This window comes from Simochromis diagramma, unplaced genomic scaffold (assembly GCF_900408965.1).
Source record: "Simochromis diagramma unplaced genomic scaffold, fSimDia1.1 OVJJ01000753.1, whole genome shotgun sequence".
Taxonomy (NCBI): domain Eukaryota; kingdom Metazoa; phylum Chordata; class Actinopteri; order Cichliformes; family Cichlidae; genus Simochromis; species Simochromis diagramma.
Window position 1 is genome coordinate 1,701,921 of NW_024387523.1, and position 13,916 is coordinate 1,715,836.

Consider the following 13,916-nt stretch of genomic DNA (forward strand, 5'->3'; position numbering starts at 1 on the left):
ATAAAAAACAACTGCCAAAAAAGTCATGGCGATTACTCTAAACTGTAAGTGTGCAGTTTGAGAAATTATAGTGAACAATGTACTTTTTACCAGCCTTGAGTCTATTGAAGTTAAGCTTTAGTGTATTTAAAATAATATAAAAATATCCATCAATAAAATGTTTTTAAGAGATAAATGCACATTATTAAAATCCCTAGAAACAGATAAACAGATGGCACACATTATTTAAGCAAATCAAGATCTGAAATGTTGACTCCATTAAATCACACTAGCAAAAAAAATGCACATATATATCAATATATCATAATATTTGAAACACCATAGAGCAAAACTTAAGTGACCTCGATGATACCAAAAATATAAAGTTTCATAGTTTTAAATTAAAGAAAAATAAAACTGTTATTGAAGCACGGGGTGCAGATAACATCTAATCCTCACCTTATAAAACTTAATGGGAAATTGTTTCACTAGAAAACAGTGAAAAAAATAATTCACAAATGTTTTTCTGAAAATCCTAAAGAGACATTTAAAGTGAGTCTCGATGTTCATCTGTCTTTCACAAAGATAAGATATGATAAGATAAGGGAAATTTGCTTGGTCACGGCAGAAAGTGGAAAGTACAAAGTCAGAACAAAAAAATAGCATAAAAATATGATATCACAGACAGTGTAAAAATAAAATGTTCAAATGTACACTCTAAAGAACGTACAGTACAAAATCTAGGAATATAAATACGGACATCTGTATTGTAAAAATATACACAGATCAATTGCACACAGTAATACTGCACATAAGAGAGAGTAAGCGAGGCTGTATTGGATGTGTGTGTGTGTGTGTGTGTGTGTGTGTGTGTGTGTGTGCCACATTTTATGAAGTTTTATGAAAGAGCTATAAATACCACAAAAAGATGATGAACCATCCACAGAGCTACATATAAGGTCTGATATATCAGTGTGGTGCTAAATCAACGCAGGAATAAAACAACATCTGTGCACAAAACTTGAGACACATCAGTATGTATGATAACACTTAAAACAAGAAAGAAAAAAGTTGGAAGAAAAGAAGGAACCAACTGTCATCACTATTAGGTGATATTTTACCGATACATTACCGTCAGGCCGACGGTACAGGTCACATAAAACCAGGACAAACAGATTCAGGGATAGCTTCTTTCCCAGAGCTATCACCTTAGTAAATAAGCACAAAACCAATTGAACCTATTCCATACGGTCACTGTCATTATATTATGCTGCTATTCATACTGTCATTATATTAATGCTGCTATCCTGTATATATTGTACATACTATTGTTTGAGTACTTACGATTGTTTTTTTTTTTGTACTTTTTATATTTTACATTTATATTTATTATTGAAACTTGCACCAAGGGAGTGGCACTCCAATTTCGTTGTACTCTGTACAATGACAATAAAGGCTATTCTATTCTATTCTATTCTATTCTATTCTATTCTATATTTTAATGTGTGGTCACTTATTACAAAATGTCTTGTTTCCTGTGGCTCTGCTTCTCGCATTCGGCGTTGTGAGACACTGCTGTGAGAAAACAGTGAGAGAAACTGTAATTGACAAAAACATTTGACATTCTTGTAGCTGCACAAAGCTGCACTGTGTTAGAAATAAATTAAATGTTTAGCAAGCAAGACAGAAACATGTTTCTGCCATAAAATTTACTCTTATTGTTAAACATACAGAAACTACTCTCCTGTTCCACTTTATATATTTTCAAGTGAAATTAAATGAAACCATCAGGGGTTAATGATGAGATCACAGGTAACAAAGTTGATGAGAACCAACAGTGATTTTACAGAGTTAGTCAAGACTGACCAACAGCTTTGCTTTGTTTTTTTTCTGTCTTTATAGAAACATTTCACATAAAGATGCACGAATAACACTGATACAATGTAACTAGATTGATCAGATGAAACACTTTATTACATTTTAATGTTTAAGGTAAATAATCACAACTATTGATGTGTTAATGATCATATTTGTCATGTTTGAAATGAGTTTTCGCACAGCTCATTACTGTTGAGCAGGTTTTTTAACTGCTGCTTGAGAAGCTTCTCTGGCACTAATATTTTTTTCTGCTCTAGTATCTGTTTGAATCTAATAATAGATGAGCTGCGCTGTAGATAGGCTCTCCTCCCCATCCTTTAAAGTCATCAGGAAGTTGTTGCTTTTTTAACAGAGAGCTGTGAAAGGTGTTGTGTTTCACTTCTCTTTGAAAAGCCTGAGGTGAGGGTCGCAGAGGTGAAGCTTGATGCACATATTGAAGGAATTGGTTAAAATAATTAGCACCAGTTTGCTGTTTTGTTATTGTGATTCAGACGCAGGTGGACTAACTCTGAAGTCGGGAGCTTGAAGCCTCAGCATGACGAGCTGTCCGCAGAAATACATAGAAGGTAAGAACATTAATGTGGTGGTAAATCAACAGGGAAGAGAAAATCTACACTTTTTATGAACAATGCTGTTCTCATAGAATGTAAAGATATGTCATAGCAGTGACATATCTTTACATCTTCGCTCAGATGCATTAGAGTTAGAACTATTTATTAAATGTTTATGTACTTGTGTGTTCACTTTCTGTCTCCTCTAAATCAGGTGAAGCTCTTCACTGTCAACGTGAAAAATCAAACAATGCGTTAAAGCTCAGAGTGGCCGTGCTGGTTGTCTCTGTTCTCCTGGTATCGGCTCTCGTGGTAACTTATCTCTGTGAGTTTGTAGTTTTATTTGTGTAGCTTTACATAAATAACTTTCTGATTTATCGTAAAATAAATGACAATCAGAATGTTTACTATAAAATTATGCATAAAAAAAATGTAACGTATGACTTTTTAATTCATCTGCATCAAATGAAATACTTTTATTTAAAACTTCTAATAGCTTTCAAGACAAATTTGTCCAGCATTTTCATTAATAAATTTAAGATTTAAGAAAATACATTTTATTTTAGGATATACTGTATTTTTTATTTTTACTGTATTATCACCTCTTTGCTATGGCAATGAGCGTCAAGTCCTTGCTTCTAGCGCTGTCTTATGCAACACATAGTCAGTTTATTACAGTCTGTTATTGATTTATCAAGGTTAATAAAACTGTCATAAACTTACAGCATGATAACTTGAGTTATGACATGTTTCATTAATTGGATGCTGGACACAACCATAAACATAAATGTGTTTTACTCTTTGGTGAACAGATGTTTCTTAACACATTGTTTTTGGCATAATTTATATGTTTAAGGTCTTTATACTTTACAAAGAGTAACATATCTGAAAAATGTTTTAAAAAATATTACTGTATGATTTTTATTTTTTTCTTATCTTATTTTTATTTTTTCATAAGTGTTTGAGCTTTTGAAAACCACGGAAATGCTCAGAAACCTTGAGCTAAAGCAGGTAACTGTAAAAACTGTTGTCGCAGGTAAGAATATGAGACTCCTGCTTATTGTACTAAACCTTTGTTTGTTTGTGACCTCTGGAATTTAATCACAGAACACACAGATATTATTATTATTGTTGTTGTTATTATTATTATTAAACTTTGCTTACTGAGTTTTTTTCCCCAGCATTTTAAGACTTTAAATAGTTCCATACTTATGATTGATCCAGATGAATAACTGTTAATTTATTTTTAATTTTATTGTTTTTAATTTGTTTGGTTTTCAACTTGTTTTGTTTTGTGGGGTTTGTGTTTTAGAGACACCTGAAATCAAACCATGTAGTACAGTGCAGCCCACGTGTCCGGAGCCTGAAGTAAAAATTAGTAAGTTATGAATTTTAAACTTGACACATTAATTTATGCTTTATGTATCTGCAGAAATATCTGCAAATAAACAAATATGTAGCTGCAGCACCCAGGGAGCATCATGCGTCCCTCAAATCAAAAAGAAGATGAAAAAGTTATGAACGTCAATTTTTCTTTAATCTCTTTTTCATACCAGTAACAGAACCGTGCAACACATTACCAACTACAACCCTACAACCTACTGAAATAAACATGCGTAAGTTTTAAGTGGTCTTTTATCTGTTTTTATTCTCCAATCCTGTTGCCGCCAAATCACACCAAAAAAAGTGCGCACGGACACACACACACACACACACACACACACACATATCTATGTATATGTGTGTATGTATATATATATATATATATATATATATATATGTGTGTGTGTGTGTGTGTGTGTGTGTCTGCGCAAGACACACACACACATCTATATATATAGCCAAATTTAAAAAACAAATTGTGTTTCTGCTGAAATTTTATGAGAATCTGTTTATGTTTTTCATAACAGTAACACAGTCGTACAGCACAATACCGCCTACAACCCCACAACCTCCTGATACAACTACGAGTAAGTTTTATATTTTGTCTTCGATGTGCTTTTTCAATCCTCTGATTGAAGAGAAGGATGGACTGACAGAATCGGTATGTTAGATTGTAACTGCAGGACAGACTCCAAATCACACAAACATCAACATGATTTCTTCCACTTCACTGAAGTCTTTGATGCAATCTCTTCAAAGATGATCCATGTTATAAATGTGAAGATGGCTGGAAGCAACATGGAGAAAAGTGCTATTTTTTCTCCACAAGCAAATCATCCTGGAATGAGAGCAGCACTGGATGTAGCACTAAAGGAGGAGACCTGGTTAAGATAGACAGCAAAGAGGAGCAGGTACAAACCCCTCCTGCAGGTTCATGTTCTCACCCTCATGTTTCATCATCATTCACAAAGTAACTTAATCATTTTTTTCTGTTTAGAGTTTCTTGAGGATAGCTATTCAACAAAAAATCGAGAGCTATGACGACCTTTTCTGGATCGGACTGACAGACTCAGCAGAAGAGGGCAGATGGCTGTGGGTGGACGGCTCACCGCTGAATGAAAGGTTTGATTCAGCCCAATTACATTATATTACACTTCATACATATGAAATGTACTACATGGTTTGCCTATTCACAATAACAGTCACCTTAGACGGTGGATTATAGTGTAAGGAAAAGACAGAAAGAAGAGAGACCAGCGGTACTCAGTGACAGTGAGGTGGTGAGCAGAAAGAGAAGGGCTTAGAACGACCGCGACAAAACACAAACAGTGAGAAAGAGGAACCAGATTTTATGACATGCAGTACTGGCATATAAAAAGAACACTGAACAAATTATCAAAATATTTTTGTTCATTTTCAGAATCAAAGTTCAGCTTTTACACTTAATGCTCGTTCTGTTCTTCATCCCTTAGTTTGACATTTTGGTTTTTTCATGATGAGCCAAATGATTTGACTGAAGAAGATCCTGATGGAGAGGACTGTGCGAAGATGGGGCCAATGTATTGGTTTGATGATTCCTGCAAAGTAAATCATGGAAGTATTTGTGAGAAACCAGCTGTGGTTCTGTGCGTCTAAATTTAATTCAGGAAGTAGAGGTGAGAGTACAGGACACAATGAAAGCTAATGCTGCAAACTTTTAAAGCTTCCTTTCAGAGATGTTTAATGAAAAGATATATATACCATTTAAAATGAGATAAATGTTAATGATTAGTTTGTTCCTGATTTTTTTTTAATGTATGTATTATGTGCTAAAACTGCAATGTCACCTGTGAAACACCTTTTTTTGTTGTAACTTTAAAGAATTTACATCAGTGTCTGACCTCACAGAGGAGTTATATAGGGTTCAGATCAGCCTTTTAACCAACGCGGAGCTCTCGCAATCAGCAGCACGAAGAGAAAACAAAACATCGCTGCCAACTTGATGTGGAACGAGCTATGACAGGAACACTTGCACAGATGTGAGGCGGGTTTCTGTTCAGATTTTATATTGCTGGGAGGTTTCTTCTTTCACACGCCTGCTGACTGACTGGTCAGCCAAAATTCAAGGCAAACTGGTGATATAGTATTGACATATGGAGCTGGCATGATGAAACTCTTATTCACAGTTTAAGAAACAGTTTTAAATTCAGCTGTAATCTCTAAAGTTTCTTTTAGCTCTATTTTTAGCTTCCACCAGCTGCTGATGGAAACATCTGGTGTCTTTCTGCCACTTGTTCATAAACAGTGTGTTTTTAAACATCTTTCATTGAATCATGCTGATGTTTTTACTATGTATATATTCTTAAATCAATCTTGATGCACCTAATAAAAAAGTCCTTCAAACAATGAGTCCTCCTGATCAGGTGTAAATGATGGGTCATCCAGTGGTTACGGGGCCATACATGCACCCTCTCTCTCCCCCCCCTGCAGCCCTCGGACAGCAAGGATTCGGATGATCGTGGCTTCCACGCTGCTGTCATTGAGCGGGGCGGGCGAGAACCACAGAGGGCTGCTGGGAAGGCAGCTCCGATCTGGCTGGAGGTAGAAAAGATCGCTGCGCTGCCTCAGCGATGCGGGACTACATGAAATAGAAGAAAATGTGTTTTTAAAAAAAGATAATAATAATAATAATGTGAGGTCATTAAAGTTAGACATCTCTAAATGTAAATACATTTTAAACATTTTATACCTTATTTTAGCGTTGATACAGAACTGTTTCAGTTTCTTATGCATTAAACGGGTTCGCAAATTTCAAACTAGGAGTAGTAATACAGCTGGTAGATGGAGATAAAGGGTGATAAGGCATAAATCCCTGAGGAGTTAGAGACACCGACCACTTGGAGAGGTAGAACTCATAGAGTCTGACTGGACAACGAAGGGGGTTCTCCTGGTTCTCCATCATCTCCAGCAAATCCTCCTCAGACTCGTTTTTCTTAACCTTCTTAGCTGGGACGTCATACGTGTCTGAAGAACACACAAAAACCACAACAACATGACTTAAGTAAAAATGTAAACTTCCATGTCATACAATTTACCATACATGAATTTCATTTGGGCCCTCAGCCGTTTGGTACCTGACTCTTCCTGGTTTGTACAAGTAGGTGGGTGGAAGCGTAGCAAGGTGGTCTTGGTGTTGCTCTTGCTGGTTTTGGTGCAGAGTGTGATGTTTGCAAAGGACAGCCGGCGGTGCTGCTCGACTGTGGTGAAACCAAAGTACTTGCAGAAGAAGAAGAGCAGCGTGTTGAGCAGGACAGTGGGGGAGTACGCCCCCAGCTGTTTACAGTCCCACAGAAACTGCTCCTCCACACAGGACAGGACACAACCTGCCAAAAACAGCAGGCAGCTGATGGACCTGATCAAAATATCAAAGACAGGAAAAAAAACTAAGGTGCTGAAGATAATTTACCTCCACCTGTGACTGAAGGTTTAAGGATCTTGGTCAACTCAGTGGAAAACCTGTCGTAGATGAGATCACTGAATATGTTCTCCAGCCGACCGTTCTGAACCAGAAACTACAGAGAAAGACAAAAACAAATATGGCTCATTAAACACTAAACACAGGATATGGTTATGACAAACAGGTGGGTGACAAATTAACAGAAAAAGTAAACAATTGCTGAGTGTTGGATCACTGTGCCCACGGAGCAGCATGAAAGCCCCATGACACTCTCCCAGCCTCTAAATCTTATCATCAATGTGGAAACTTGTGCTGTAAAGACAAGTCCAACCCATCGACTTCGCCCAAATCACCAGAACCAAACGTCATGAAGCCCAGAATCCCCAGCCGAGAACACCAGCGTGCTGTGTGAAAAACATGCATCAAAGTGCACACCAGTGTCTAAAGCCAGCATGAAGATATAGTTTAAGCCAACTAGCAGACGTAGTAAGCAAGAGAAGGGCTCTGAACGCCACAGAAGCCGAGGGACAGCAAACAGACCCGAAAGTCCAAGAAGGGCGCTGGCCAGCACAACCCAGGCACCATGGCCAAAAGCGCAAGACCACCAGCAGCCCCAAAAGGAACCCACCCGAGCCCCACACTCCTGGATCCCCATCAATCTCGGAAGCAAGAGCCGCCCAGAGAAGGAGCCAGAGAGCCAAGTTAGAAAGAACCAGCAGGATCAGGCAGCCCATTTGTCAATAATTAGAAATGTATATATTGTCATTTCTAGTCTTACCAGCTGAATGCTGAGGCAGAGGTAGAACAGCCTGCCGGGGGAGTACGGCTCTCCATCGGACTGTTTCACCTCCCTGATGAAGCAAAGCAGGCAGTCGCTCAGTTCAGCCACAGAGCAACGAAGGAGGTCCGCCTTCAGCGTCAGTGCATGAGCTAACAGATGAAAGAGTCGCGAAAAGGTTTTAGTGGATTAGCTTTGACATCATTGCCTTCATGAGACAAAATACAGAAAAAATAAAGTTACACTCAAATTGTATTCATCTGCTCTTTTTTTATGATTTGTCTCAGAATGGAAAAACAAAGGTTTCTCACAGGACTATTGATTTTATGGTCTCTATACGAAGGTCAAACTTGACCTTGTTTTCCAGCTACAGGACCTGGGCATCGTGCAGTCACTGAGTCGACCATGAACTCCTCTGTGTACCAAAGTATTTGGCTTTGGAGTCAAACGTGAGGCCCAAACTGAATCATGGAACAGGACAATGATCCCAAGCACAGCAGGATGGCTCAGAATGAATAAAGTCACAAAGTCCAGACCTCAACTGAACTGAAATCCTGTGACAGGACCTTAAGAGAAATGTATTCCTGCTAGATTCTACAATGTAGAGGGTGTAGTTACTTCTTCACTGGAAAAATGGGGAAATTTTCAAACAGCAGCATGAAGTTCTTAAAACTTAGAAAAAGCTCCATCCTCTACCTGCACATATGCACGAACAAAGCAGAAAACAGCATGTTTTATGACTATAGTCGTGTTTGCTGGGATTTTTCCACCTGAATTTTTTTAAACTCACTTCAAAGAGGAAAAAAATCTAAAGCTTACAGACAAGTAAAAAAATGTTACAAAACATACAAGAAACGGGCTCCAGGTTGGTTTGCGACTCTCTCCACTTGATCCATCTCTTCCAGGCATCAACTCCACATTGACTCTTCAGTGTGTTTTGCTTTGAACACACTGGTTGAGTAAAGTCTGTTTTAGGAGTGTCTTGCTCATCTTTCTTTGAAAGCTGCTCCAGGTTACAATCCTGAGACACACAGAAGAGTCAAAACCACAGAAAGGAAACATCACGCAGCTTCTAACCAGCTCAGCTGGTTTCTTACCTTGTTCTTGTCTTTGTCCAAAGTTTGTGGTACTAAAATTGGAGCAGGAGGAGCGACGGGTGATCTCTGAGGAGTTTTCAGAGCTGAAGGAGGAGAAAGAGGTGGGGGGTCAGGAAGAGGACTGCTGGGCATGTCCTCATCTGAAACTGGAGGGGAGGTTTTGTGGCCTCGCAGCTGAGTGACCGGCCCGGCGCTGGTATCAAAGAAATCCTCCTGGTTGTCAAAAGTGGGCTTAAAATCTGTACGCAAGTCACTGCTGCAGCTCCTGGCATGGTCTGAAAATAATGAAAAAAAACAAGAGAGAGAAACAGTTCTTTTATCCTTAATATTTTTTATTATTAGAGAAAAAAAATATGTGCACTTATTACAGGAACACAGCACCTATAATCCATGTCACAAGACCTTTTACAAAGCACATTCTGACAGCTCAAAGCAGTAAACCCAGCAAGTTCAACAACTGCAGCTAAATGGAGAGGAGCCAGCTGTTATTATTACTAACCCGAAAAACACACTGTATGTAAGTGTTGTTGAAGCTAATAGTAACCTGTGTATTAACATTATTAACAGGTAATACTAAGGTATGTTTGTTTACAGGAAACATCCCTAATCAGCCCTCTATGGTGACACAGCATCTTTGACACAGCTGTGACTGTCACGTCCATCCCGAGTAAACCGAAACATTAAGTCATAAATGACTGATGAGATCATAACAATGACACAAACAGTTGTTTGGCTCAGTTTGGTTCATGTGTCCATAAATGATGGAAACTCATTTTTCTTACCCGAGTACTACAGGTCATCCTGTCCCTGTAAAAATATAAATCTGTAATTATTTCATGTAATTAAAAACAATTCTTACCCTGCAGAGATGAAGGCTTGGGTCTTTCTTCCTCTTTTATCATTTTTCCATGCTTCTGCCCTTCCTCGCTCTGCTCCATCTCCGTCTCAGGCCTGATGTTGAGCTCGCCCTGTAAGTTTTCAGGATGCAAACTCTCTTTTGTGGATTTCACCGTTGCCTCAGAGCCATCTGTGTTCACAGGGAGGACCAGGGGCACAGGCAGCTGTGGGAAACACAGACTTAAGACTCGGGTTTCTACTGAGTTTAAAAGGTTGAAATGCGGCAAATGACAAATGTACTTAAAGTTAAAAGCAGCAGGACAAACAGCTTTCAATAAATTATCATCGTTTTTTAAATGAACCACAACTCAGAAATGTTTTTTCCCCTCAAACAGAAAAAAACTTCAAGGATTTTTAAAAAATATGTAACCTAGAAATGACAAAGCAACATTTAAGTACTTTTAAAGAATGAGAGCATTTATCTTACAGTAATGGTCTCATATTTGTTTAAGATCAAAGATGTGTTTTACTTACCAGTAAGGGCAGGCCCACCGGCTGTGGAGTGTACTGGCTGTACATGTTCATAGGCACAGGAACGTAAACCGGCACTGGGACAGGCAGGACTACGACTTTAGGATCACAACGGTCTTCTAACAACAGAAAAGAAAAAATTGAGTAAACACCAAAACGGTTAATTCTGAAAAGATGGTACCTGTTCATGTTTCACAACAGAAAATTTATGTGCTTCACCTTTTTGTGTCTCTATGTTAAGAGCCTCTTCTGTACAGGAGACCCCTTTGTTATGAACCAGCGGAGTACAGATGATCGACTTGTTCTTCAGCTCCTTTGGGACAGTCTGAACGCTAGCCTGAAGAACAGACAGGTCACAAAAACACCTTCAACTACGATGAAATCAAAATGACGACAAAGACAACTTCATTTGTAACACAGATCATATTATTAGGTCATTCTGAAATTTAGCCACTTCTAATGTATCAAAACAGAAGTTTATATAGAGGCACATTGATTAAAACATCTTTGCAGACTTACATGTCCAATGACCTTTGTTTGAATGTCAGTGATGGAGCCTGTGGAGAATTGATAGCCAGAAAAAACATGGCAACAACTATAGTCAGAGCAGCTAAAACAAAACACACACAGCATCACAATTTCCCACAATTACTACTCAGTTTATTTCCTGGGTGAAATATCACCATGTGTTAATAAATAATGTGTCTGTGTGTGTGCGTGTACCAAGCTGTGGAGAGGCTGCTGGGCCGCTGTGCTGCCTGGTCAGAGCCTTAGCCAAAGATAAAACATTCCCAATGACAGGAGAGGACTCTGCTGGTGCTGCAGATACTGGAGATGAAGAGACTTCTGGAAAGGGAGGAGAGCCAGTCAGTGGTGCCAGTAACTGATTAAACTGCAGCACAGATTTATAAAGCCTGTAACTGACCCAGGACTCGAGAACAAATTATTATAACCTTCACTTAACCAGGAAGCTCCATCAGGAGCAAATGAAACAGCAAATGTGCATACCTCCGTCGAGGCATCTGAACCTTGTTACTGCAGAAGTGCAGGAGACACTTCCTGCCACAGAAGTATTTGACCTCTCCCAGCAGTGGCAGACTCTGCTTTAGTTTCCCTTTGTTACTGCAGGTGTCACATTTTGCCACCTGAGAAAAAAGCAGTTAGGAGAAGAATTGGTGATAAAATTGTGTTTTTACAAATTATATTCAAGGGTAAAAAAAAAGGAAAAAAAAACCTTCATCTGCAGCAGACAGACTGTGCAGAGTGTGAGCATCACCCTTCACTTACATGGCTGAGGAGCATTTTGTATTTTGAGCAGCAGGCTTCAGAGCAGAACTCGATGTCCGTGTCTTCACCCGGTGTCGTCACCAGACTCTTGGATATCGACTGGCAGTAACTGCACGAGCGACAGTGTTTACCCCACTTCCCTTTTAGCTCTTGACAAAAAAGCGTCTTGCAGGCTGCGAGAAGAGAAAGATGAGGCTCCAGTAAACTTCCCGATGACGTGAAATGGACCATAAACAAACTACACTGACATGTTCTCCCTACCATCGCTGCAGAAGCAGCAGTCTTTGCCGCCGACTCTCTTGACGTCTTTGATGATTCTTTCATTCTTACAGTATTCACAGGTAGCCGTGATGCTGTTGACCCTCTTAAATTCTTGAAAACAGGCCACACTACATGCAAAGTATATTTTTTCCTGCACACAAACACAGTTATATTTTGATACAAATCAGTCCACATAAACATGAATGTTTCTAACAGCTTACAGGTGACAGAGAGACAGTTTAACAGCTGGTGTAAAACAGTGTTGAACTAACAATGCATACAATCAAGAGAGGAAAAAAAAACAAAATTTTCAACCCACACAGCCCTCACTGTTTGTGGTTCTCCACATTTAAAGAAAGGACGGGAGAATGGTACCTTTCTCTGGATGACTTTGGGTGTAGTTAATACGATGCTTTGACACTGGGCGCATAGCAGCTTCGGTGGTGGATGGAGGAAATCCCTTTGACTTTGATCGGGGACTCCTGCTGGATTCTGGCTCTCCTGTAGATCAGACAAAAGAAAGAAATGGGCGAGCCATTGTTCAAAACTTCTGATAGAAATGTGACAAACAAAATCTTAAAGTCAAGCTTGCTGTAAAGAAAGTATTTCACCTTTAGGTGCTTTTAAATGTTTTTGGGTGGGAATCGAGGGCTTTGTTTTATTAGCATATATTAAATACATTACCCTGAAATCCATGCCACACTTAAGAGTGCAGAAGTTTCTGATGGAGGCATCTGACATGGCAAGGTGACAGGTTGGCACTGCAGTCTTACCACAGTGGTCACAATTCAATGAGGCACCTGAGGAGAAGGGGAGGTTTAATCGAGGAAAGCATGAAACTGAGCAGATTTATGTTTGCACCTTTGAATTTCAAGTCTTTTCATGTAACAGTTTAAAAAATGTTTCATCTCCAGGTTTTACTTTTATAAATAAAAAATAGTTAACACACAATGAAAGTTTGAAGCTTCTGAGTTACAAACAGAACTAAATAAGACAAACAGAAGCTGAACAAAGCATCCGTCCCGTACCTGATGAATTGACAGCCTGGATCTTGAATGCCGACACGCAGCTTTTGGTGCAGAAGAGCTCCACAACATTTTCACTGCTTTTGTTTTCAACCATGTCTGATATCGGAGAAGTGTTACGGCACATGGTGCACGGCTGCGGGGTTTGGATTTTCTGTGCAACAACAAAAAGCAAAGAATCAAATTCAGCTCGTGTCATTTTTTGAAGATTAGGAAAAAGTAACATTTTGCTTTTAGAAATTGCCTAAAATCTTAAATGAAAAATGAACTTCCTTTGATCCAGTTTTGTTGCAACCTGCTTACACTTGCAAACCTGCAGCCAAAGCTGCCTCAGATGAGTGTAGCAATGCCCTCTTTTCTTAATGTCATACAGACCCAGCTGTCTAACACTAAGTGACAAAAGCAATCTGAATCCTGGGTTTTTGGCTCATTATTTAACATATCCGATGTGTTTAATATTTGCCACAATGCATTCACAACAGTAGGAAAAGCAAACTTTATCCTTCAGACCTGCTTGAATTGGGCCAGGCACTCTTCACTGCAAAGTTTGTTGCCGCCCTCCTCCATCTTGAGCGTGAGCGGTGTTTTACGGTGTGCGCGGCAGTTCGCACAGACTGTGATGTTGTTCATGCCGCAGAACCGCAGAAAACACGGCTCACTGCAGATCTTGTGGATGGCGTCCTCTTTCGTGATCTCGTGTTTGCTCTACAAGAAGATAAACAGAGGTCAGGCTCATTTAGAACACACGAATCCAGCTAACAAATAAACTGCAACTTAATCATCGACGATGAAACTATTATAGCAGGCAGTGTCGTGTAATTAGATTAGAGAAACTGGTCCCTGGTCTCTTACAATGCAATATCTGCTGCACAT

At 39.2% G+C, this 13,916-nt stretch overlaps 2 protein-coding genes across 4 annotated transcripts in view; one reads left to right on the forward strand and one right to left on the reverse strand.

The window, feature by feature from the left end:
• Window positions 1-5,456, forward strand: part of LOC120726498 (C-type lectin domain family 4 member E-like) — a 68,324-nt gene extending 62,868 nt beyond the window's left edge. The window contains exons 3-12 of one of the 3 annotated variants that reach the window (XM_040020114.1): window positions 2,210-2,256; window positions 2,349-2,423; window positions 2,623-2,733; window positions 3,367-3,444; window positions 3,721-3,786; window positions 3,965-4,024; window positions 4,319-4,378; window positions 4,551-4,702; window positions 4,789-4,913; window positions 5,264-5,456. In XM_040020114.1, the coding sequence (XP_039876048.1) occupies window positions 2,393-2,423; window positions 2,623-2,733; window positions 3,367-3,444; window positions 3,721-3,786; window positions 3,965-4,024; window positions 4,319-4,378; window positions 4,551-4,702; window positions 4,789-4,913; window positions 5,264-5,426 (846 nt within the window). In that variant the 5' untranslated portion in view covers window positions 2,210-2,256; window positions 2,349-2,392 and the 3' untranslated portion in view covers window positions 5,427-5,456. The remainder of the gene's footprint in view (window positions 1-2,209; window positions 2,257-2,348; window positions 2,424-2,622; window positions 2,734-3,366; window positions 3,445-3,720; window positions 3,787-3,964; window positions 4,025-4,318; window positions 4,379-4,550; window positions 4,703-4,788; window positions 4,914-5,263) is intronic. The other 2 variants (XM_040020113.1, XM_040020116.1) reach the window with 2 other exon arrangements.
• On the reverse strand, window positions 4,285-13,916 carry LOC120726443 (zinc finger MYM-type protein 4-like). Its single transcript, XM_040020037.1, has 20 exons — window positions 13,896-13,916; window positions 13,554-13,748; window positions 13,047-13,197; window positions 12,703-12,818; window positions 12,394-12,519; window positions 12,019-12,169; window positions 11,758-11,930; window positions 11,479-11,615; window positions 11,194-11,390; window positions 10,990-11,027; window positions 10,690-10,807; window positions 10,474-10,589; window positions 9,962-10,163; window positions 9,103-9,377; window positions 8,855-9,026; window positions 8,006-8,157; window positions 7,237-7,342; window positions 6,905-7,153; window positions 6,665-6,794; window positions 4,285-6,408 (listed from the first exon to the last, which is right to left on the reverse strand). The coding sequence occupies exons 1-20, from the start codon at window positions 13,914-13,916 to the stop codon at window positions 6,219-6,221; spliced, it is 3,015 nt and encodes a 1,004-aa protein (XP_039875971.1). The 3' UTR covers window positions 4,285-6,218.

Coding starts and splice junctions, on each gene's coding strand:
- LOC120726443 (XM_040020037.1), bottom strand. CDS start 13,916: ATGTGCAGCAGATATTGCATT. Junction 10,808..10,989: donor AAACAAAGGTCATTGGACAT/GTAAGTCTGCAA, acceptor TCTGTTCTTCAG/GCTAGCGTTCAGACTGTCCC. Junction 7,154..7,236: donor ACCTTCAGTCACAGGTGGAG/GTAAATTATCTT, acceptor TGTTTTTGGCAG/GTTGTGTCCTGTCCTGTGTG.